The sequence below is a fragment of the Lonchura striata genome, chromosome 15, assembly GCF_050655825.1.
Source record: "Lonchura striata isolate lonStrDom1 chromosome 15, ASM5065582v1, whole genome shotgun sequence".
Lineage (NCBI taxonomy): Eukaryota > Metazoa > Chordata > Aves > Passeriformes > Estrildidae > Lonchura > Lonchura striata.
The window spans coordinates 6,420,475-6,436,029 of NC_140717.1; the positions used below are offsets into that span (position 1 = coordinate 6,420,475).

Below are 15,555 nucleotides of genomic sequence, written 5' to 3' on the forward strand. Positions count from 1 at the left end.
TGCATCAGACATCTCCGACCAAGAGCCTTGTGCCTGTCAAGGGCAAACACAGAGGCACAGCTCTGTGCCCTTGTGATGCTGAGATTTCTGTAATGCTCAGTGGAGTGCTTGTGCTGCACCTCCTATCTTGGCTTCCCACTGGTTAATCTTTCCCTTCCTTTTCTAGACAGTTATTTTTGGCTGCTGTGGTTATCCTTACTGGGTTTTTCCTTGCACTGAGTCACTGTTCTGGGCTGTGCCAAGAGGAATTTTGGCATTGTGGAATAAATGCCATCACTCTTCCTGCTCACAATTGTCACTAATGTCTTTGAGTTTGTGCTGTTGCATCTTGGGGCTTGCTCTGACTTTGCTCTTCTCTGCTGATACTATTGCCTTTGTCATTTAGATTAAATCTTTAATCAAGAGGACAAAAGAGACTTCGAATGTGCATCCAATGTCTCGGGATCTCTCTCCAAGGCGTAAACTAGGTCCTGCCATATTCCACAAGACTGAGTCGCAAGATCGCTTGATTGAGGAACTTCAGGACAGACTGGGCATCGATAACCAGGAGCAGGAAGAATGGCAAAGCCAGGATGCCTGGCTGACAGAGGGGGTCATTGTCACTGCCAGGCCCCGGGGGGAAGAGCAGAGTGGTGAACAGCAAGTAGAGAAGGTAGAAAGCAGGGTCACACGCGCTGGGAAATTCCAGCATGTCCCTCTGTCCAGATCGCATTGTGTGGAGGTGCAGATTGAGTTTCTGAGCATCCTAAACAACATAAAATTAAGAAGTAACTATTCACCCTTGTCTGGTCTGAGAGGGAAGGCAGCACAGGTTCCTAGTTCTGGATGTTTAAGAACTGGAGTGGGATCTGAGGGAGCTGCTTGTGGTATCTGTTGATGCAGTCTGCTGCTATCACATCTCCAGTGTCCATGTGGGGATTATTTCTGAAACTCCACTGGGAAGCCTGACACACAGGCTTTGTTTTTTCCAGTGCTGTACCTGTGCAGGGCTTTCTGGGGATGAATAAGATGGTGCTCTTCCTTAAGCTACAAAGAGTGGCACCTTTTGTAGTTCCCTTCTCCTTCTTGCTGCTTTTTCCCCTTAGATAAACATACTGGTGGCAGCCAGCCTTCCAGTTGAAGGAAGTGCTTGTTGGTTCCTCTTTGGATTTATTCACCTTTCTTCTTCCTCCATGTCTTTCTAGGTGGTTTTTCCTCCAGAATCCCCACTCCTCCCCAGGAGGACAATCTCTGTTCCAGTCTCTTCCCAGCTCCAGCCTTCCAAAGAAGCTGCAAAGATAGTCCCTGCTAATGCTGCTCCTTCTCCTGCCTCTGGCCCTGCACCTCTTCTCTCACTCCCACCTCAGCCTTCCCATGTGTCATCTACCCCAGCTCCTAGTCCAGTCTCTTCCTCTTCCTTCAGCTTGGCTCCCCAGCCTCTCCTCCGGTGGGAAGCTTCTGATAATGATTATCATGAGGTTTCTGTTGTGGGCACCCCTCCTAATGAAGATCCCAAACATTCCTATTCTCCCCAGACCTGGACTCCTAGCAACAAAGCACTTGTCTCTGTTGGTTGTCAGACTGAAGATGAAGCTTTCTTCCCAGAAATGCAGGCAGGCTTCTCTATTCTGATCTGTGTTTTTAGCAGTATTTTCCAATCCAACTATTGCTTGTAATTTGACAGCTCAATAGATACAGTGTTCAGGTAAAGGCTGGTATGAACTGCTGGATGGGAGGGAGGACTCATGGCCAGTATCCAATCCCAGCTGTAGCACTGCACACTACATGTCTGTGCAACAACTTGCTGGGATATGTGGGTCCTGTGTGTCCTGACAGTCACTTTGTGCAGCAGGGACTCTCATTTCCCTCTGAGATTAAGAATGTAACTCTGAAACATAGCCTGGAGCTCTCCCTGCCACAATCTCTCTGAAGTGGGGGGAGTAAAAGGTGGCAGAACATGCGTAATGGAAGGAGCAACTCAGCAATGCTTCCTGTGTTTACCTTTTTAGGCAGATGTCCACTGTACAAGTGTAATTGGGGGAGGAGACAGCATGGTCTGGGTTCTGCATCTCCTACCAGGGAAGGGCTGTAGCCCCAGGGTGGTGGGGAGTCCTAACATACATGTGCAGTGCAGTGTTAGAGTACAGGCTAAAACAGTGAGCAAGAAACATCTCTGCATCTTGACCTGTTGTACTTTCCAGGTGACCTCTGCTCCTTCCCTAGTCCACAGTGACAGTCTGTTGGCTGCTCCTGCACCCTGGGGCCCCACAACCCCTGACAAGGCAGGATCCCCTTTCTGTTTCCTCAGCATGGTGTGTGTTCTTCTGGTTGATGAGTGTGCTGGGATCTGCTCCTGGAGCTCCCAACACTGTTAATGTGGATAATATCCTGTATTGCATGGTTTGCTACTCATAGAATTCCTTTCTGAACTTGAGTGGTGGCAAATCTCATGGGTGAAGGGTGGGAGTTCGAAGAGCCTTTGCATGATCAGTTTGCCTGAGGATGATGTGCTGAGTGTCCCATACACATAAGCATGCATTATGTACAGGAGGTGGAAACAAACCTCTTTCAGGTGTGGGCTCGTTTGTGAGCTGTCAAGAGGGCTGGATGGCCAGGCCAGATAGAAATGGAGGTGTGCACAGGTATTTGTGTATTTGTGCTTGCTCTGGGGTCAGCTGTGACTGGCAGGAGCGTGTGGTCCCTCCAGGTCACTACAAGGGTGAAGTGCTCTGCTGCTACATGTTGAATTAATCTCATCTCCTTTCTCCCTGGATGGTATTTATCACTTGTGTGTGGCACCTGTATCTGCCCTGCGTGGCCATAACCCCTGGTTAGAACAAGAGAAGCTGTGATTCTTTCCGCACAGTGCAGCCCTTTTCCTCTTATTGCACCATGCAGGAAGCCTGGGCTTTATCCTGGGGCACTGGACTGGCTTTGTTTCCAAACACCTGTTGTCTCTCTCAGTGAGAGTATCCTTGAAGTTGTCTGTGTGCTTTGGAGGTAGTCACTGTAGCAGTTTTTGGTAGCAAATGTGTGTTGTGTGGTGAAGAGTTTGTTTTAGGACGAGGATGCTGGGGTGTGATGGGGCTGCTGTGTGCTGCTGGTCTAGGAGAGGTAAGATGAGAGAAGAGGGGAAAAGCTGTGTGTTAGGATCCATTGGGAGTCACGCTGCATGTGAGCCAAGGCTGGGGAGTGTGTGGATGTGTAAAAGCAGTAAATTCATGTATGTCATAAGAATGTTTATACAAATGAACAGAAACCAGGATTTGTCATTGAGTAAACTGGTCAACTGCAAGGACAAGCAGCTGCAGGACAGGGAATAGAGCTCCTCCTGTGGCTAGAAGGGCAGGGTCTGCCAAGGCTTGGAGCACTTGGAGCACATGTCCCTGCTCCTTTGGCTGTGTTGGCGGCAGGCTGGTAGGCTGTTCATAGGCATAGATTTTGTCTGTTTTAATTTACTCCCTTAGTAAAAGAAAACGTGCTCTAAACCAAGCTTCTCTGTGTGTCCCTAAACCTGACAGTATCTATGGTAGTGCCAAGTCAGCTAAAATAATATCTATTTCCTTGTTGGGGTTTTTCTGCAAAGGAGGCTGTGGTGGCCAAGGAGAACATATGCGTTGTTTATAAGTTTCAAACCTCAATAAAACATTTCTCCCCTCCCCTGGGAAGCCTTTCCAAGCCGTGTGTGCTCTGGCGGTGTGACTTTCAGAAACAGCCTCTGAGACACGCATCCAAATCCCCCTCCCCCGCTGGTGCATTTCCAGCTGCAATACACCTAGCAGCCCTAGGGGATGCACTGCCCTCTCTGCAGGTAAACAGCAGCCAGCTGGGAGAGAGTTACTTCCTTCCTGCTTCCAGTTGCTTAGCTCAGGCATGGGGTGAGAACCACCTGAGAGTGAGAGAGAGACTTGGCAAACAGATGTGCAGGTGGTGGTGCAAAAGGAGAAGATTTTCTAGCTGAAAGGGAGGTGAGATGAGGGAGAGAAGAGCATCTCCATGAGAGAGGAGAGACAATTGAGAGCAAGAGCATAGGAACGGAGAGAGGTCAAGGAGAAGGGGCCCTCTGGATGGCGTCTGCCTTGTCAGCTGGCCAGGAACTGATGAGGTAAAGGGAGATTTTTGGCAGAGGCTTAGAGAGCACTGTACTGAGTGCCTGGGATGTGCTGGTGACTTTTGCTGTATGTGCAGTGAAAGAAAACAAAGTCCTCAGTTGACAGCTCTGCTGTTACGTATCTCGGTTCTCTGCATGTCTCTGCATGGGCAGAATACATGTGTGTACTTGATCCTGGCTCTCACCAGCTTCTTCAGAGAGCATAGCTGACTCCTGTCTGTCTCTCCAGGGGAGTCACTGGCAGTAACAGTGGGCATTTATCTGATAAGCATAGCAGCATTCACCTTACAGTATTTATTTTCTCTTACCTGCAGTTCATGGCACAGGGAAAAGCCGGGAGCAGCTCCCCTCCATCCACAGCCTCCAAGCCTGGCAGTCAGCTGGATACCATGCTGGGAAGTCTTCAGTCGGACCTGAATAAACTGGGTGTAGCTACAGTTGCCAAAGGTGTCTGTGGAGCCTGCAAGAAGCCTATTGCTGGGCAGGTGAGTTGAAGGTGCTGCCTCATTGCTGAACCTTGGGCTGCAGCTGGGAGTAATGGGGAGGGCTGTTTCGTGAGGCTGGAGAGACTGGAGATGCTGGAGAAACTGAAGTACTCTATTTATCCACTGGCTAGGTACGCTGTAAGCTCCTCCAGTGACCTCTACCCTGCCCCTGAGGGACTGCCCTCTCCTGAGATGATAGGTAATTCAGTTTTCATGCTACCCCAGTCCAGGGCTCACTTGAGTAGTAGAACTTGTCATTCTTGCTGACCTCCAGCTGGTATCTTGTCATGTGGTCTAGGGGAGGGAGAGATAAGAGTTGTTCTCCAAAATCTGTTTTCCCAACAGGTAGTTACAGCCATGGGGAAAACCTGGCACCCTGAGCACTTTGTCTGCACCCACTGCCAAGAGGAGATCGGGTCTCGGAACTTCTTTGAACGGGATGGGCAGCCCTACTGCGAGAAGGACTATCACAACCTCTTCTCTCCTCGCTGCTACTACTGCAACGGGCCCATCCTTGATGTGAGTTCCTTGGGGGAGTCATGGTGATGGCAAATTGCTGCAGGCCTAGGTGTTAAAATTCCACTTCTCCCATGTATCCTGGGTGGAAGGTTTTGTTCAGGGATTTCTGTAGTTGTTTTGTCCTTCCTTTGAAAGGGAAACAACTTGGCACAGTCAAATTCTTACACTAGTGAGTGGGGTTGGTTGTTCTTTTCTTTGCTGAAGTTCCTTCAGAACCCCACATTGCTCCATCATTCTGGTAATGATTCCTCAGCTTTTGTTGTTGGTAGCCTGTGGTAACAGGCACCAGTGCTGGTCTTTAGGACTGGATGGGGCCCTGTGTAAGGGAGGAAGCAGTGCCTAAGATCCTTTTAGGGTAAAAAAAAGTGTGCGGTGGGAAAGTCTGAATGAGCCAGAGGCAGGGGCAAATTGACTCTGCTTTCTAAAGGACAGTCTATTTTAAAACTTGCTTTTGCCAGCACCAACATTAATGTGTCCTTTCCTCTCTCCAGCCCCCCTTACTCACCTCCAAGTCATTTATATGACCTGCACTTTGTGTTTTCTTCTGAACAGAAAGTGGTGACGGCTTTGGACAGGACATGGCACCCTGAACACTTTTTCTGTGCTCAGTGTGGAGCTTTCTTTGGACCTGAAGGTATTACTTGTTTATGCAAGGGGAAAGCAATCTCCCCTCTGAACTGCAGATGAGGGAGTAATTACAGATGAGTGGGGTACAGCCTGAGGCATCACAGGGGAACTACTGGAGTTCCAAGGGACCTGTTTATGGGGGAAGGATGGTGCCAGTAATAATGGCTTTCCCTGGGGAAGAAGAACATGCCTCTGCTGGGAGGGGAAGGGAACAGAACAAGAAATAGTCTAGCTGCTGTGTATGGTAGCAGGAGGAAGGATGATCCTACCCATATGGGTTACCCTGCACAGGTTTTGTGGCCACAGGTGAAGATGGGGAGCTGATCCCTTTGCCTCTCCTCTCTTCTGGCAGGATTTCATGAGAAGGATGGCAAAGCCTATTGCCGCAAGGACTACTTTGATATGTTTGCTCCTAAGTGTGGAGGCTGCGCCCGGGCTATCCTGGAGAACTACATCTCTGCCTTGAACACCTTGTGGCACCCCGAGTGCTTTGTCTGTCGGGTAAGAAACCCAAGGTCCTTTGCTGCTGCTGTATGACCCTTCTTGTTTCCACCCTGAGGCATCTGGTCCCATATCAGGGTAAGGTGTCTGTGGGGTAGTGAAGGGCAGCCAGCCCCACAACATCAAAATATGCCAGCAACCTTCTTGTTCTCTGTCTGGTTATATTAAACTTTGGAGTTGCTTTGGTCTTTCTGTTCCCAGCTTTAACTATGGGCTTCTGCAGCAGCTCACAGTTATATTTTCTGTGACCTTCAAATAATTAAAAGCAAAGCTTCTCTCTGAGCACTTGCCTCAGCAATCAGGTTTTGAGTATATTCCTCCCATGCTCCATCTGAAAATGTAAACTAATGAGAGTGACCTTGTTCAGACAAACATGCAAGTCAGTGAAATAGTGGCAGGCTCCATATAGCAGGCATAATAAACAGGAATACTGCAGATTAAATGCTTGGCACTCTTTCAGAGAGCATTGTAAATATTAACTCTTACTGTCCCCAAGTGATGAGCCAAATCAGCCACTGTTTTCTTGAGCAGGAGAGAAGGCAGAAACCAGATCAAGCAGCCAGAACTACAAGCTGCTGATTCCTGTTGTGGTGCCCAGAGCAGACAGTCACTGGCCTGTTGGGACTGTCTGTGGCTCCTGCAGTGGTGTGCAGAGTGAGGCAGAAGCTGTGCCTGACTGGGGCTGGGGGGGTTGTGCCTTCTCATACAGAGATTGAGACTCTATCAAGCAGTTCTGTTTTCCTTTCCTCCTGCTGCAGCCTGAATTAGTGAGGCCAGCACAGATTTCTTCCAGGCCACAAGATGTGATTCTCTTCCTCTTTCTGCAAAAGCAGAGCAAACCTTTCAGCTGTTCTGCTGATTGAAGGAAGAGACTGTCTACTGAAGTAACTGTCATTATTGGTAAAGTCTTGGACTTGCTGCAGGCAAACTGCATTCTCCTGGTACTGCAAGTGTTTAGCTGCCCATGGCTCTGCATGCTGTTTGCTGGACTCTTGTCCACATGCTGGGAGCCAGCTGTGTGTGATACTCAGTGTCCTCCCTGGGGAAGAGGACAGCAAAACCAGGATTCAGGAAACTGGCTCCTCTGGCTCTTGCTGCTGCTGTATTTGGTAAATCTGGCAGTGTCCTAAACTCTCTCCCTTACTCTGCTGCCTCAGTTTCCCACTTTTACAAGGAGAGGAGTGAGGAGTCTCCCCAGTCTGGTGGGGATAGTTGTTGCGAGTTCTGCAGTGAAGTGTCCTCAGCTGCCTGACATTGAGGGGGAGGGAGCAGCTCTGAACATTTATTTATTAGCACATAGCTGGTATATCCTCTTCCCCTTACCTATTTATTCAACACCATTAGCACTATAGAACAAACAGTTTCTCCCAGCAGTGACCCATATGTAACTGGTGGAAATATTTCAGGCTGAACAATCTTCTGCAGAGTGTACCTGCCTAATGCCAGCCATTCTGGAGAGGTCACTAATAAAGATTAATTGTGCCTGATTTTCTCAGCTGGAACCAGTCCCATGCTCATCAGGATTCTGCTGCATGAAAGTCTCTGTTGGTCCTTTCTTCTGCTTGCCCTTGTGGGGAAACTGGAGTGAAGGAAAAAAAAACCAAAAAACTAGGGAAAAGTGCTGCAGTGTTTCCCATCTCAGGGCAGAAATGTTCTCCTTTTTCCTGGCTGGATACATCTCTTAGCTCATCCATAATATTTTCTATGTAGAAGTGAAGCCAGCTGGGCAAATGATCTGATTAATTCACTTGGTTGTGTCTGTATCTGTCCATTTCTCAGTCTGTTTTTGGCAACTCCTCATGATGGACAGAGTTTGGCTCTGGATAACTGGACAGTGCTGAAAGGCAGCAGTTCACCTGCCCACAGCACAGCTGGGCTGAGCCATAGAGCAGAGGATGGGTGTAGAGCTGCCTCCTCCCCACTACCCCAGCTTCTCTTACAACCTGTCCCCTTTGTTTTGTCCTGCTGCAGGAATGTTTCACCCCGTTTGTCAATGGCAGCTTCTTCGAGCACGACGGGCAGCCCTACTGCGAGGTGCATTACCATGAGCGCCGCGGCTCGCTCTGCTCCGGCTGCCAGAAGCCCATCACAGGACGCTGCATCACTGCTATGGGCAAGAAATTCCACCCAGAACACTTTGTCTGTGCCTTCTGCCTCAAGCAGCTCAACAAAGGAACCTTCAAAGAGCAGAACGACAAGCCCTACTGCCAGAACTGCTTCCTCAAGCTCTTCTGTTAGAGGCACTATAGATGGGCGCTCAAGCATCTTTCTGCCACCCCCTTGGCAGTTCTGTCTCTCTGAACATTACTGTGATTTAGGAACCTTACCAGGCAGGGGAGGAGGGGGGTGGGGGGTGGGAAGTGCTGCTATGGAGAGGCAGTAGATCCAGAGATGAGATGGACCATTAAACTGGAAACGCCCTTGCTGTGTCTCAGAAGAGAGAGGCTGACATCCCTCATTACGGTGTGTGTGTGTCTGTGTGTGTGACTGATAGCTGAGCTTAGCTCGAGGGCTCTAACAGGGAGATTTTTCCCAGCCCCCTCCTGGCAGCAGGAGGCTTTGCCAGTACATTTCAGCCTCTGTCAGCTCTCTGAGCAAATGGTGACACTTGCAGACAACACAACCCTCTGCTTTGACACCTCATTCTCTGGCTTTTGCCTGCACAGCGAGGCCACCCTGTGACTTTAGTGCCACCCTGGCTCTCCTCACAGAGTTACATGGTGTGTGTGACTTGCTGAGACTAGAGCATCCAGCACAGGCAGCCAGGACCCTGCAAGGGTCTCTCCAGTTCCATTACACTGTAAGGAGATAATACCACTTACTCTTTTTTTAATTAAGAGGAATCAAGATGTTACTGTGTGGGGTGATTTTCTTTTTTTCCCTAGTTTGTTACTCCCTTTCTCAATGCCTTTTCTCAGCATACTGGAGCAGGAGGTGGGGTAAGCCCCAACCATCCCTCAGCACTGTTGTGCTCTCCTGTGGGGACGTGCTGTGCCAGGCAGCTCCATAGGCACCCAGGCCAGCTCAGGGAATCTGCTCCCCTCACCTGCTGCTCCTGGGAGAGGAAGAGGCATCACCCCTTGTTTAAACACAGGTGCAGAGAGGTTAGAACAGCCTTTTTCATCCAACCCTGTCATGAGCGAGTGTGACGCGTGTGTGTTTGTCTGGTCTGAAACTCTCCCATCTATCAGGGCCTGAATCTATCACAAGAGTGACGAGAAGGAAGGGTTTAAGAAGCCAGAAAAAAAAAAAATTCCTAAATTTATATCCTTTCTTCTTCCAGTTTGTTAATGAGACTTATCAGCCCCTTGGTGTTTCCTTTTCTGTGCTCTTGTTAAACATGTTCTACTGAGAGATGCTACAGCAATAACCTTTTATATTGACTGTTACTGGTATAATGAGTCCTGGGGGTCAGGTGTGCACGACACACTTGGAGTTTTACTATCAAAATGAATACTGTATCCTGTCTTTGATAAGAACTGTAGATTTCTACACTGATTTTGAATTCATATCTAATTTACTTTTAATCCTCTTATACAGAAATTGGTTTTGAAGTGATTTTAAAAAAGCAACTTTTATATCAAGCTATGCTGTTCTAGGCAGTGTGCCAGTTGTGCTGGCTTACTGCATCTGTAATCTCAATGCTTTATTAAGCCTAACTAACATTCAATATTTCCTTTTTGTTGCGGGTTGGGAGGGGCTGCAATCTATGGGCAAGGGAACACGACTTGTATTTTTTTTTCCCTAGCACAGGCAGGTGAACTGTGAATAGATTTGAGTTTTGGGTTTTTTTCCTCCTCTGGGTCACCTAAAGGTATAATTTTGGTTTTTATTGTAACCTGTAAACTGCTGTATTGGAATCACCTGCCGTTCTCCCAAAGCCCAGCTTCCAGGATGTCAAAAGTGAGTCTTATTATGATGCTAGGGGGGAAGGAGTTCAGATCTTTTACCTTAATTTCTCTTCTTCAGCTGCCTGAAACCAGAACAGGGTTAACTGGGAAAGGGGCTCCTTTCGTTCTGTGGAAGAAAGGTCTTGTGACAGAGAAGAAACTGGGAGACGAGTCTGTTCCTGACTAGCTGTGCAGCTTTGGGCCAGTCACTAAACCTTACCGTGCCTCAGTTTCCCCATCTGTAAAATGGGGGCAGTTTAGGCTGGATTTGTGAGGTTATTGAGAGACCTAGTTCATGTTTGGTAAAGCACTTTTAGGTCTCTGACTGGAGGGTGCTGTGGAGAGGGAAGTACTGTGCTGAAATTCCCAGTGGCATTCTGTGGTACCAGCCCTGGGGGTGGTGCTTGGAATTACTGCTCCAGGGAGCTGCAGCTCTGTGGCCATTGACATCCAGTTGTGTTTGCAGCTTGGCAGGTGCATTATAGGGGTCCAGGGGTGGCTGTTTCAGAAACCAGCCCTGAAACCCGTGGGTCACTATCCCATGTAACCTCGTCACAGTGCTGCACTGCCCTGCTCAGGTCACTGAAACTGTCCCATGGATTTCCCCCAACAAACAAACCTCAGTGTGTGGGTGTGAGGCCAGAGGGAGCTGTGGGAACGCTGGAGCTGTGTCAGCTGGGCTGAGCACAGCTGTGGGAAATTCTTGAGGCAAGAGTCCTTGTACATTTTTGCCTTTTCATCTTTTAAGTCTATTTGACTTAAAATGGATGTTCCTAAGCTGCCTGTGTTTATCTTGCTGGAATGATCAGCTTCCTTGGCGCCGCTGAGGGACACACAGCTGTTGTGTGCAGATGCTGGAGAGGGGTGAGATGTTTCTGGCACTGCCACTTAGTGTGACACTGCAAACTGTGTAATCCCGTGCCTCAGTTTCCCTGTGTGGGGAATCTTTAAGCTACCTCACTGCTGGCTGAGGCTTTGTCAGTGATACTTGTGGCACAGCTGGGTGCAGGGTGCTGTGTGGGGTGAGTGGTGCTGAGTGGAGGCTCCTCTGGCCTTAGTGCTTAACCGAGATGATGTCGCACTCACCTTCTGCCTTCATCTGGTGTCTGATATGCTGGGATGCCAAATAGCGAGCAGCTGATGCTGCTTTGCCAAATACTGCCCGAAATGGGTGCCCGAAATGCCTGTTCGTTCAGTGTAGATGGGATTTTAGGGTAGCACAGCCTCTGTTGGGGTGTAGGGGTGCACCGGGAGGGTGTGTGCGCCCCCGGGCCGGCGCTACCCCTGGGGACGGCCTTTCACAGCATGTCCCGGCTGGGCTGGGCTGGGCTGGGGGAAACTCCGCTGGGTCGACAGTTATTTGATTCTTGCCTGCCTTGTAAACTTTTAACTCCGCTTTTTTTTTTTTTTTCTCATTTAAAATTCTTGCAGTTACGCCAATAAAATTTTTACCATTATAGTCACGCCTGTGTCGCGGTTGTTTTCCGCCCCCGAGCTTGTGAGGGACCGGAGCCCGGGCGGGCCCCTCAGGGCTGAGGGGGGGGGGGGGGGGCAGTGCGCTCCTCCGGCCGCCAGGGGGCGGCGCGCGCTCGGCCGCCCGCGCTCCCGCGCTCTTCGCGCCTTCCGCTGGCGTCACGCGCTTCCCGCAGAGCGGCGGATGATTGACGCAGAGGGCAGCCAATGGGCTGAGGGGAAGCAGCGCCGCGGCGCTCTGCGATTGGTCATAAACCGCAGTATAAAAGGAGACGGGCCCGCCCTGCGGCCCTTCTTTCCCGGAGCCCTCGTGGAGGTGCGGGCGCGGTGCGGCGGCTCCGGGGCGCGGCTGGGGCTGGGCGGCCGCGCCGAGGGGAGCGGACCGGCACCAGGAGCGGGGTCCTGGGCTGAGCTTAGGCGGTGGGCTTGGGAGCGCTGGGCCCAGGGCGGAGGGAAGGGAACGGTGGGGATCCACCTGAGCCGCTCCTCTCCTGGCAGGTCCTAGCTCGTCTTTAAACCCACCGGGCGATCCTTGGAGCACCGCCGAGATGCCCAGGGAAGACAGGGCTACGTGGAAGTCCAACTATTTTATGAAAATCATCGTGAGTGTCGACTCGGAGCCCTCGTGGGGCGCTGGCGGGGCAGGCTCGGGGCAGCGGGAACCGGGCGGGCCGGGCTGTGGGAGCTTTTAAGATAAATAGCTGGGTGCTGTGGGGTGTCTGGACGAGTTCCTGGCACTAGGAAGCGATCTGGAATAGTCCAGATTAGGCCTGAGAATTTGCCGTGGTGCTTGCAGACTTATTCAGGGATGTGACTCGATGGCTGAGTAAAAGATGCAGCCTCTGGCAGACTTGGTTTCATTTGGAGCTCATCATACTCAAACTTCTGACAGGCTTTTTTTACAATTTAATGTGTTGCGATTTTAATGTTGCTCTATGCACTGCTCTGAATTTCTTTGTATAGTTACAGTGTTTATTTTGCTTTAGCAACTCCTGGATGATTACCCAAAATGTTTCATTGTGGGAGCAGACAACGTGGGATCCAAGCAGATGCAGCAGATCCGTATGTCCCTGCGTGGAAAAGCTGTTGTGCTGATGGGGAAGAATACGATGATGCGCAAAGCTATTCGTGGTCATCTGGAGAATAACCCTGCTCTAGAAAAGTGGGTAATGCTGCCTGAGGGCACTTCTGGGTTCTCTGTCTAGGAGGAGGGGAGGTTGTCTAAGGAATAAAACTGAAGGCTGTCATCTTTTCTTCAGGCTGCTGCCTCACATCCGTGGGAATGTGGGCTTTGTCTTCACTAAGGAGGATCTGACTGAGATCCGGGACATGCTGCTGGCTAACAAGGTAAGGGAGATCATCCCTCACTGTGTGTGTATGCTGAGATGGAATACAAAATAAAACTGAGTCTTCACGTGGGACAGGAAATCATCAAGGCTTGGGAATTGGCCCTTACAGTTTTAGCGAAACTGCTTAAGTTTAGCTGCTTCACTTGTGTGTGCCTGGGTGCTGTCTCATGGAGGAGCATGTCAGGGAGGAGGTGATCCCCCAGGATCTGAGGTGAACATTCTTGCAGCTTCTTGTCTTTCCCCACTCAGGTGCCAGCTGCTGCCCGTGCCGGTGCTATCGCTCCTTGTGATGTGACTGTGCCAGCCCAGAACACAGGCCTTGGACCTGAGAAGACCTCCTTTTTCCAGGCCTTGGGCATCACCACAAAGATTTCCAGAGGAACCATTGAAATTCTGGTCAGTGAGCTGCAGTTGTTCGAGCTGTTCCTTAACTGGGAGGCCTTGATTGTGGCAGCTGAGGGAGCTGTGAAGGCCAAAGCTCTCATTAGTGCCAAGATACTGTATGAGCAGTGGGATTATTGCACTTTGGGATCTGGAGGAGGGTGTCTGGCTTGGCTTCAGTGTGCAGCGTGGGGGGATTGAAGTTCTTAATCAGATTTCCACAGGTAGGCTCTGTCAGAGGAACATGCAGGTGAACTACCTGCAGGTAATGCAGGAAAAGTGGTGCCTTTCTCATGGACTTGTTTATGTAGTCTGGAGCTTTCTCTGCTTGTGGAGCTGAATATGGAGCATGTTGGTTGTGTTCATTTCCTTGTCCAGTTCCACTGTCTGTGTTTGTGTCCCACTGCTTTGATGTGCTGGAATTTCTCAGTGTGTATTCACTCCTTTTCCCTGATCTCAGAGTGATGTGCAGCTTATCAAGACTGGAGACAAAGTGGGTGCCAGCGAAGCCACCTTGCTCAACATGCTGAACATCTCCCCGTTCTCCTTTGGGTTGGTGATCCAGCAGGTCTTTGATAATGGCAGCATTTACAACCCTGAAGTGCTGGACATCACCGAGGAGACCTTGCACAAGCGCTTTCTGGAGGTGAGTGTCACAGCTGCTCTGGGAGCCAGAACAGTGTCCTGTCTGGTGTTTTCCATGAGGTCCTGCAGAGCCAGGAGCTCTCTCTGGTTCCCTAGAGAAACTGTCAGGGAGTACCTTCCTGCAGGATTCTTCATCTGAATCTGCCTCAGAAATCATTTGAGGCCAGTTAAAATAATGGAATATCCTGAATTGGAAGGGCCCCACAAGGATCATCAAGTCCAACTCCTGGTCCTGCACAGGACACCCCAGCAATCCTACCCTTTGCCTGAGAGCATTGTCCAAATGCTTCTTGAGCTCTGGCAGCCTTGGGGGCAGGACCATTCCATGGGGAGCCTGTTCAGTCAGTCCCTGACCACCTTCTGGGGGAAGAACTTTTTCTTATTATTCCACTTAAAACTCCTCTGACACAGCTTTATGCCGTTCTCTGAGGTCCTGTCATTGGTTACAAGAGAGCAGAGATCAGTGACATTTAAATATTGATGCCTTGATTTCAGTGGAGTGTGCAGTGCATGCTTCCCTTTCTGTTGGCAGTGTAAAAGCTGTCGCGTGGGCATCCTCTGCTGTGATTTCTAGATTATTTCTCAGACCATGGAAACACAAGTCTGTTTCTTCACAGGGTGTTCGTAATGTTGCCAGCATCTGTCTGCAAATTGGGTACCCGACCATTGCATCCGTGCCCCACTCCATCATCAACGGGTACAAGCGTGTCCTGGCTGTGGCTGTGGAGACTGACTACACCTTCCCACTGGCTGAAAAGGTAATGGCTGGCTCTCAGCTCTGCAGAGAGGGGTGTTAGAAGTGCAGCTAGGCACATTCACAAGATATCCTCTGGTTTGAGAGGACTGGTACACACCTGTGTGTGTGATGTGTCTGGAGAAGGGGCGCTTGCTTCCTTCCATATGTTATGTACAAATGGCAGGAGAAAGCTAATTTACCTGGTGTTACTTCGGAGATGAAAGCTTAGCTGAAATCTCTTTGGTTCTTCGTATCTGTTACTGATAAGTGGACCTGTTTGGGATTCTGGCAAGCTGCAAGTGCTTTTATCATTGCAAAGGTTCAGTCCTGCAAAATGTTTTGCTCCCTGTGAGTTTACATTTTCCCCCACTTTTACAGGTGAAGGCCTTCCTGGCAGACCCCTCAGCTTTTGTGGCAGCTATGCCTGTGGTGGCTGAAGCAGCTGCTCCTGCTGCTGCCGCTGCTGCTGCTCCAGCAAAGGAGGCAGTGAAGGAGGAGTCGGAGGAATCTGACGAGGACATGGGATTTGGTCTCTTTGACTAACAGCAGCCACCCTCTGCCTTTGTCAGCGTTGGCCCGATGGGAGAAATAAAAAGCTATTTTCCACCTTCATATGTGCCTGCATCGCTGGTGTAGTCTCCATATCAGCAGGGGTTTGGGAAAGGTGTAACCCGAGGGGCCCTGCGCTCCAGGGCAATGGCTGTTGGGCCGGGGCACGGCAGGGGAGCGGTCGTTCTCGGGCCGCGGCGCAGATCTGCCCGGCCGGGCCGAGCACAGGCCTTGCCCGCAGCACGTCTGGCGGTGCGGCCGCCTGCGGCCCCGTCCCGTTCCGATTGCCCGCGCGGCGGGGCCGCGGCTC

At 50.3% G+C, this 15,555-nt stretch overlaps 2 protein-coding genes across 7 annotated transcripts in view; both read left to right on the top strand.

The window, feature by feature from the left end:
• The window catches only part of PXN (paxillin), a 46,758-nt gene extending 36,877 nt beyond the window's left edge, over positions 1–9,881 (top strand). For 3 of the 6 annotated variants that reach the window (XM_085592641.1, XM_021549839.3, XM_085592642.1), the window contains exons 7-11: positions 4,405–4,575; positions 4,921–5,094; positions 5,647–5,728; positions 6,074–6,222; positions 8,194–9,881. In XM_085592641.1, the coding sequence (XP_085448767.1) occupies positions 4,405–4,575; positions 4,921–5,094; positions 5,647–5,728; positions 6,074–6,222; positions 8,194–8,460 (843 nt within the window). In that variant the 3' untranslated portion in view covers positions 8,461–9,881. Of the gene's footprint in view, positions 1–385; positions 653–1,184; positions 1,593–2,180; positions 2,262–4,404; positions 4,576–4,706; positions 4,775–4,920; positions 5,095–5,646; positions 5,729–6,073; positions 6,223–8,193 lie in introns of all 6 variants that reach the window. The other 3 variants (XM_085592639.1, XM_085592640.1, XR_014958566.1) reach the window with 2 other exon arrangements.
• Positions 9,882–11,875: 1,994 nt separating this feature from the next.
• RPLP0 (ribosomal protein lateral stalk subunit P0) lies at positions 11,876–15,308 on the top strand. The gene is made up of 8 exons (XM_021549945.3): positions 11,876–11,901; positions 12,084–12,187; positions 12,572–12,747; positions 12,845–12,932; positions 13,184–13,330; positions 13,776–13,961; positions 14,578–14,718; positions 15,075–15,308. Exons 2-8 carry the CDS (start codon positions 12,134–12,136, stop codon positions 15,237–15,239), a joined length of 957 nt encoding a protein of 318 aa, XP_021405620.1. The 5' UTR covers positions 11,876–11,901; positions 12,084–12,133; the 3' UTR covers positions 15,240–15,308.
• Positions 15,309–15,555: the final 247 nt, after the last annotated feature.

Excerpts from the sequence above, each read along its gene's own strand:
- RPLP0 (XM_021549945.3), top strand. The coding sequence starts at position 12,134 with ATGCCCAGGGAAGACAGGGCTACGTGGAAGTCCAACTATTTTATGAAA. Across the intron at positions 12,748-12,844 it reads AATAACCCTGCTCTAGAAAA|GCTGCTGCCTCACATCCGTG; the intron begins GTGGGTAATGCT and ends TCTTTTCTTCAG. Across the intron at positions 12,933-13,183 it reads ACATGCTGCTGGCTAACAAG|GTGCCAGCTGCTGCCCGTGC; the intron begins GTAAGGGAGATC and ends TTCCCCACTCAG.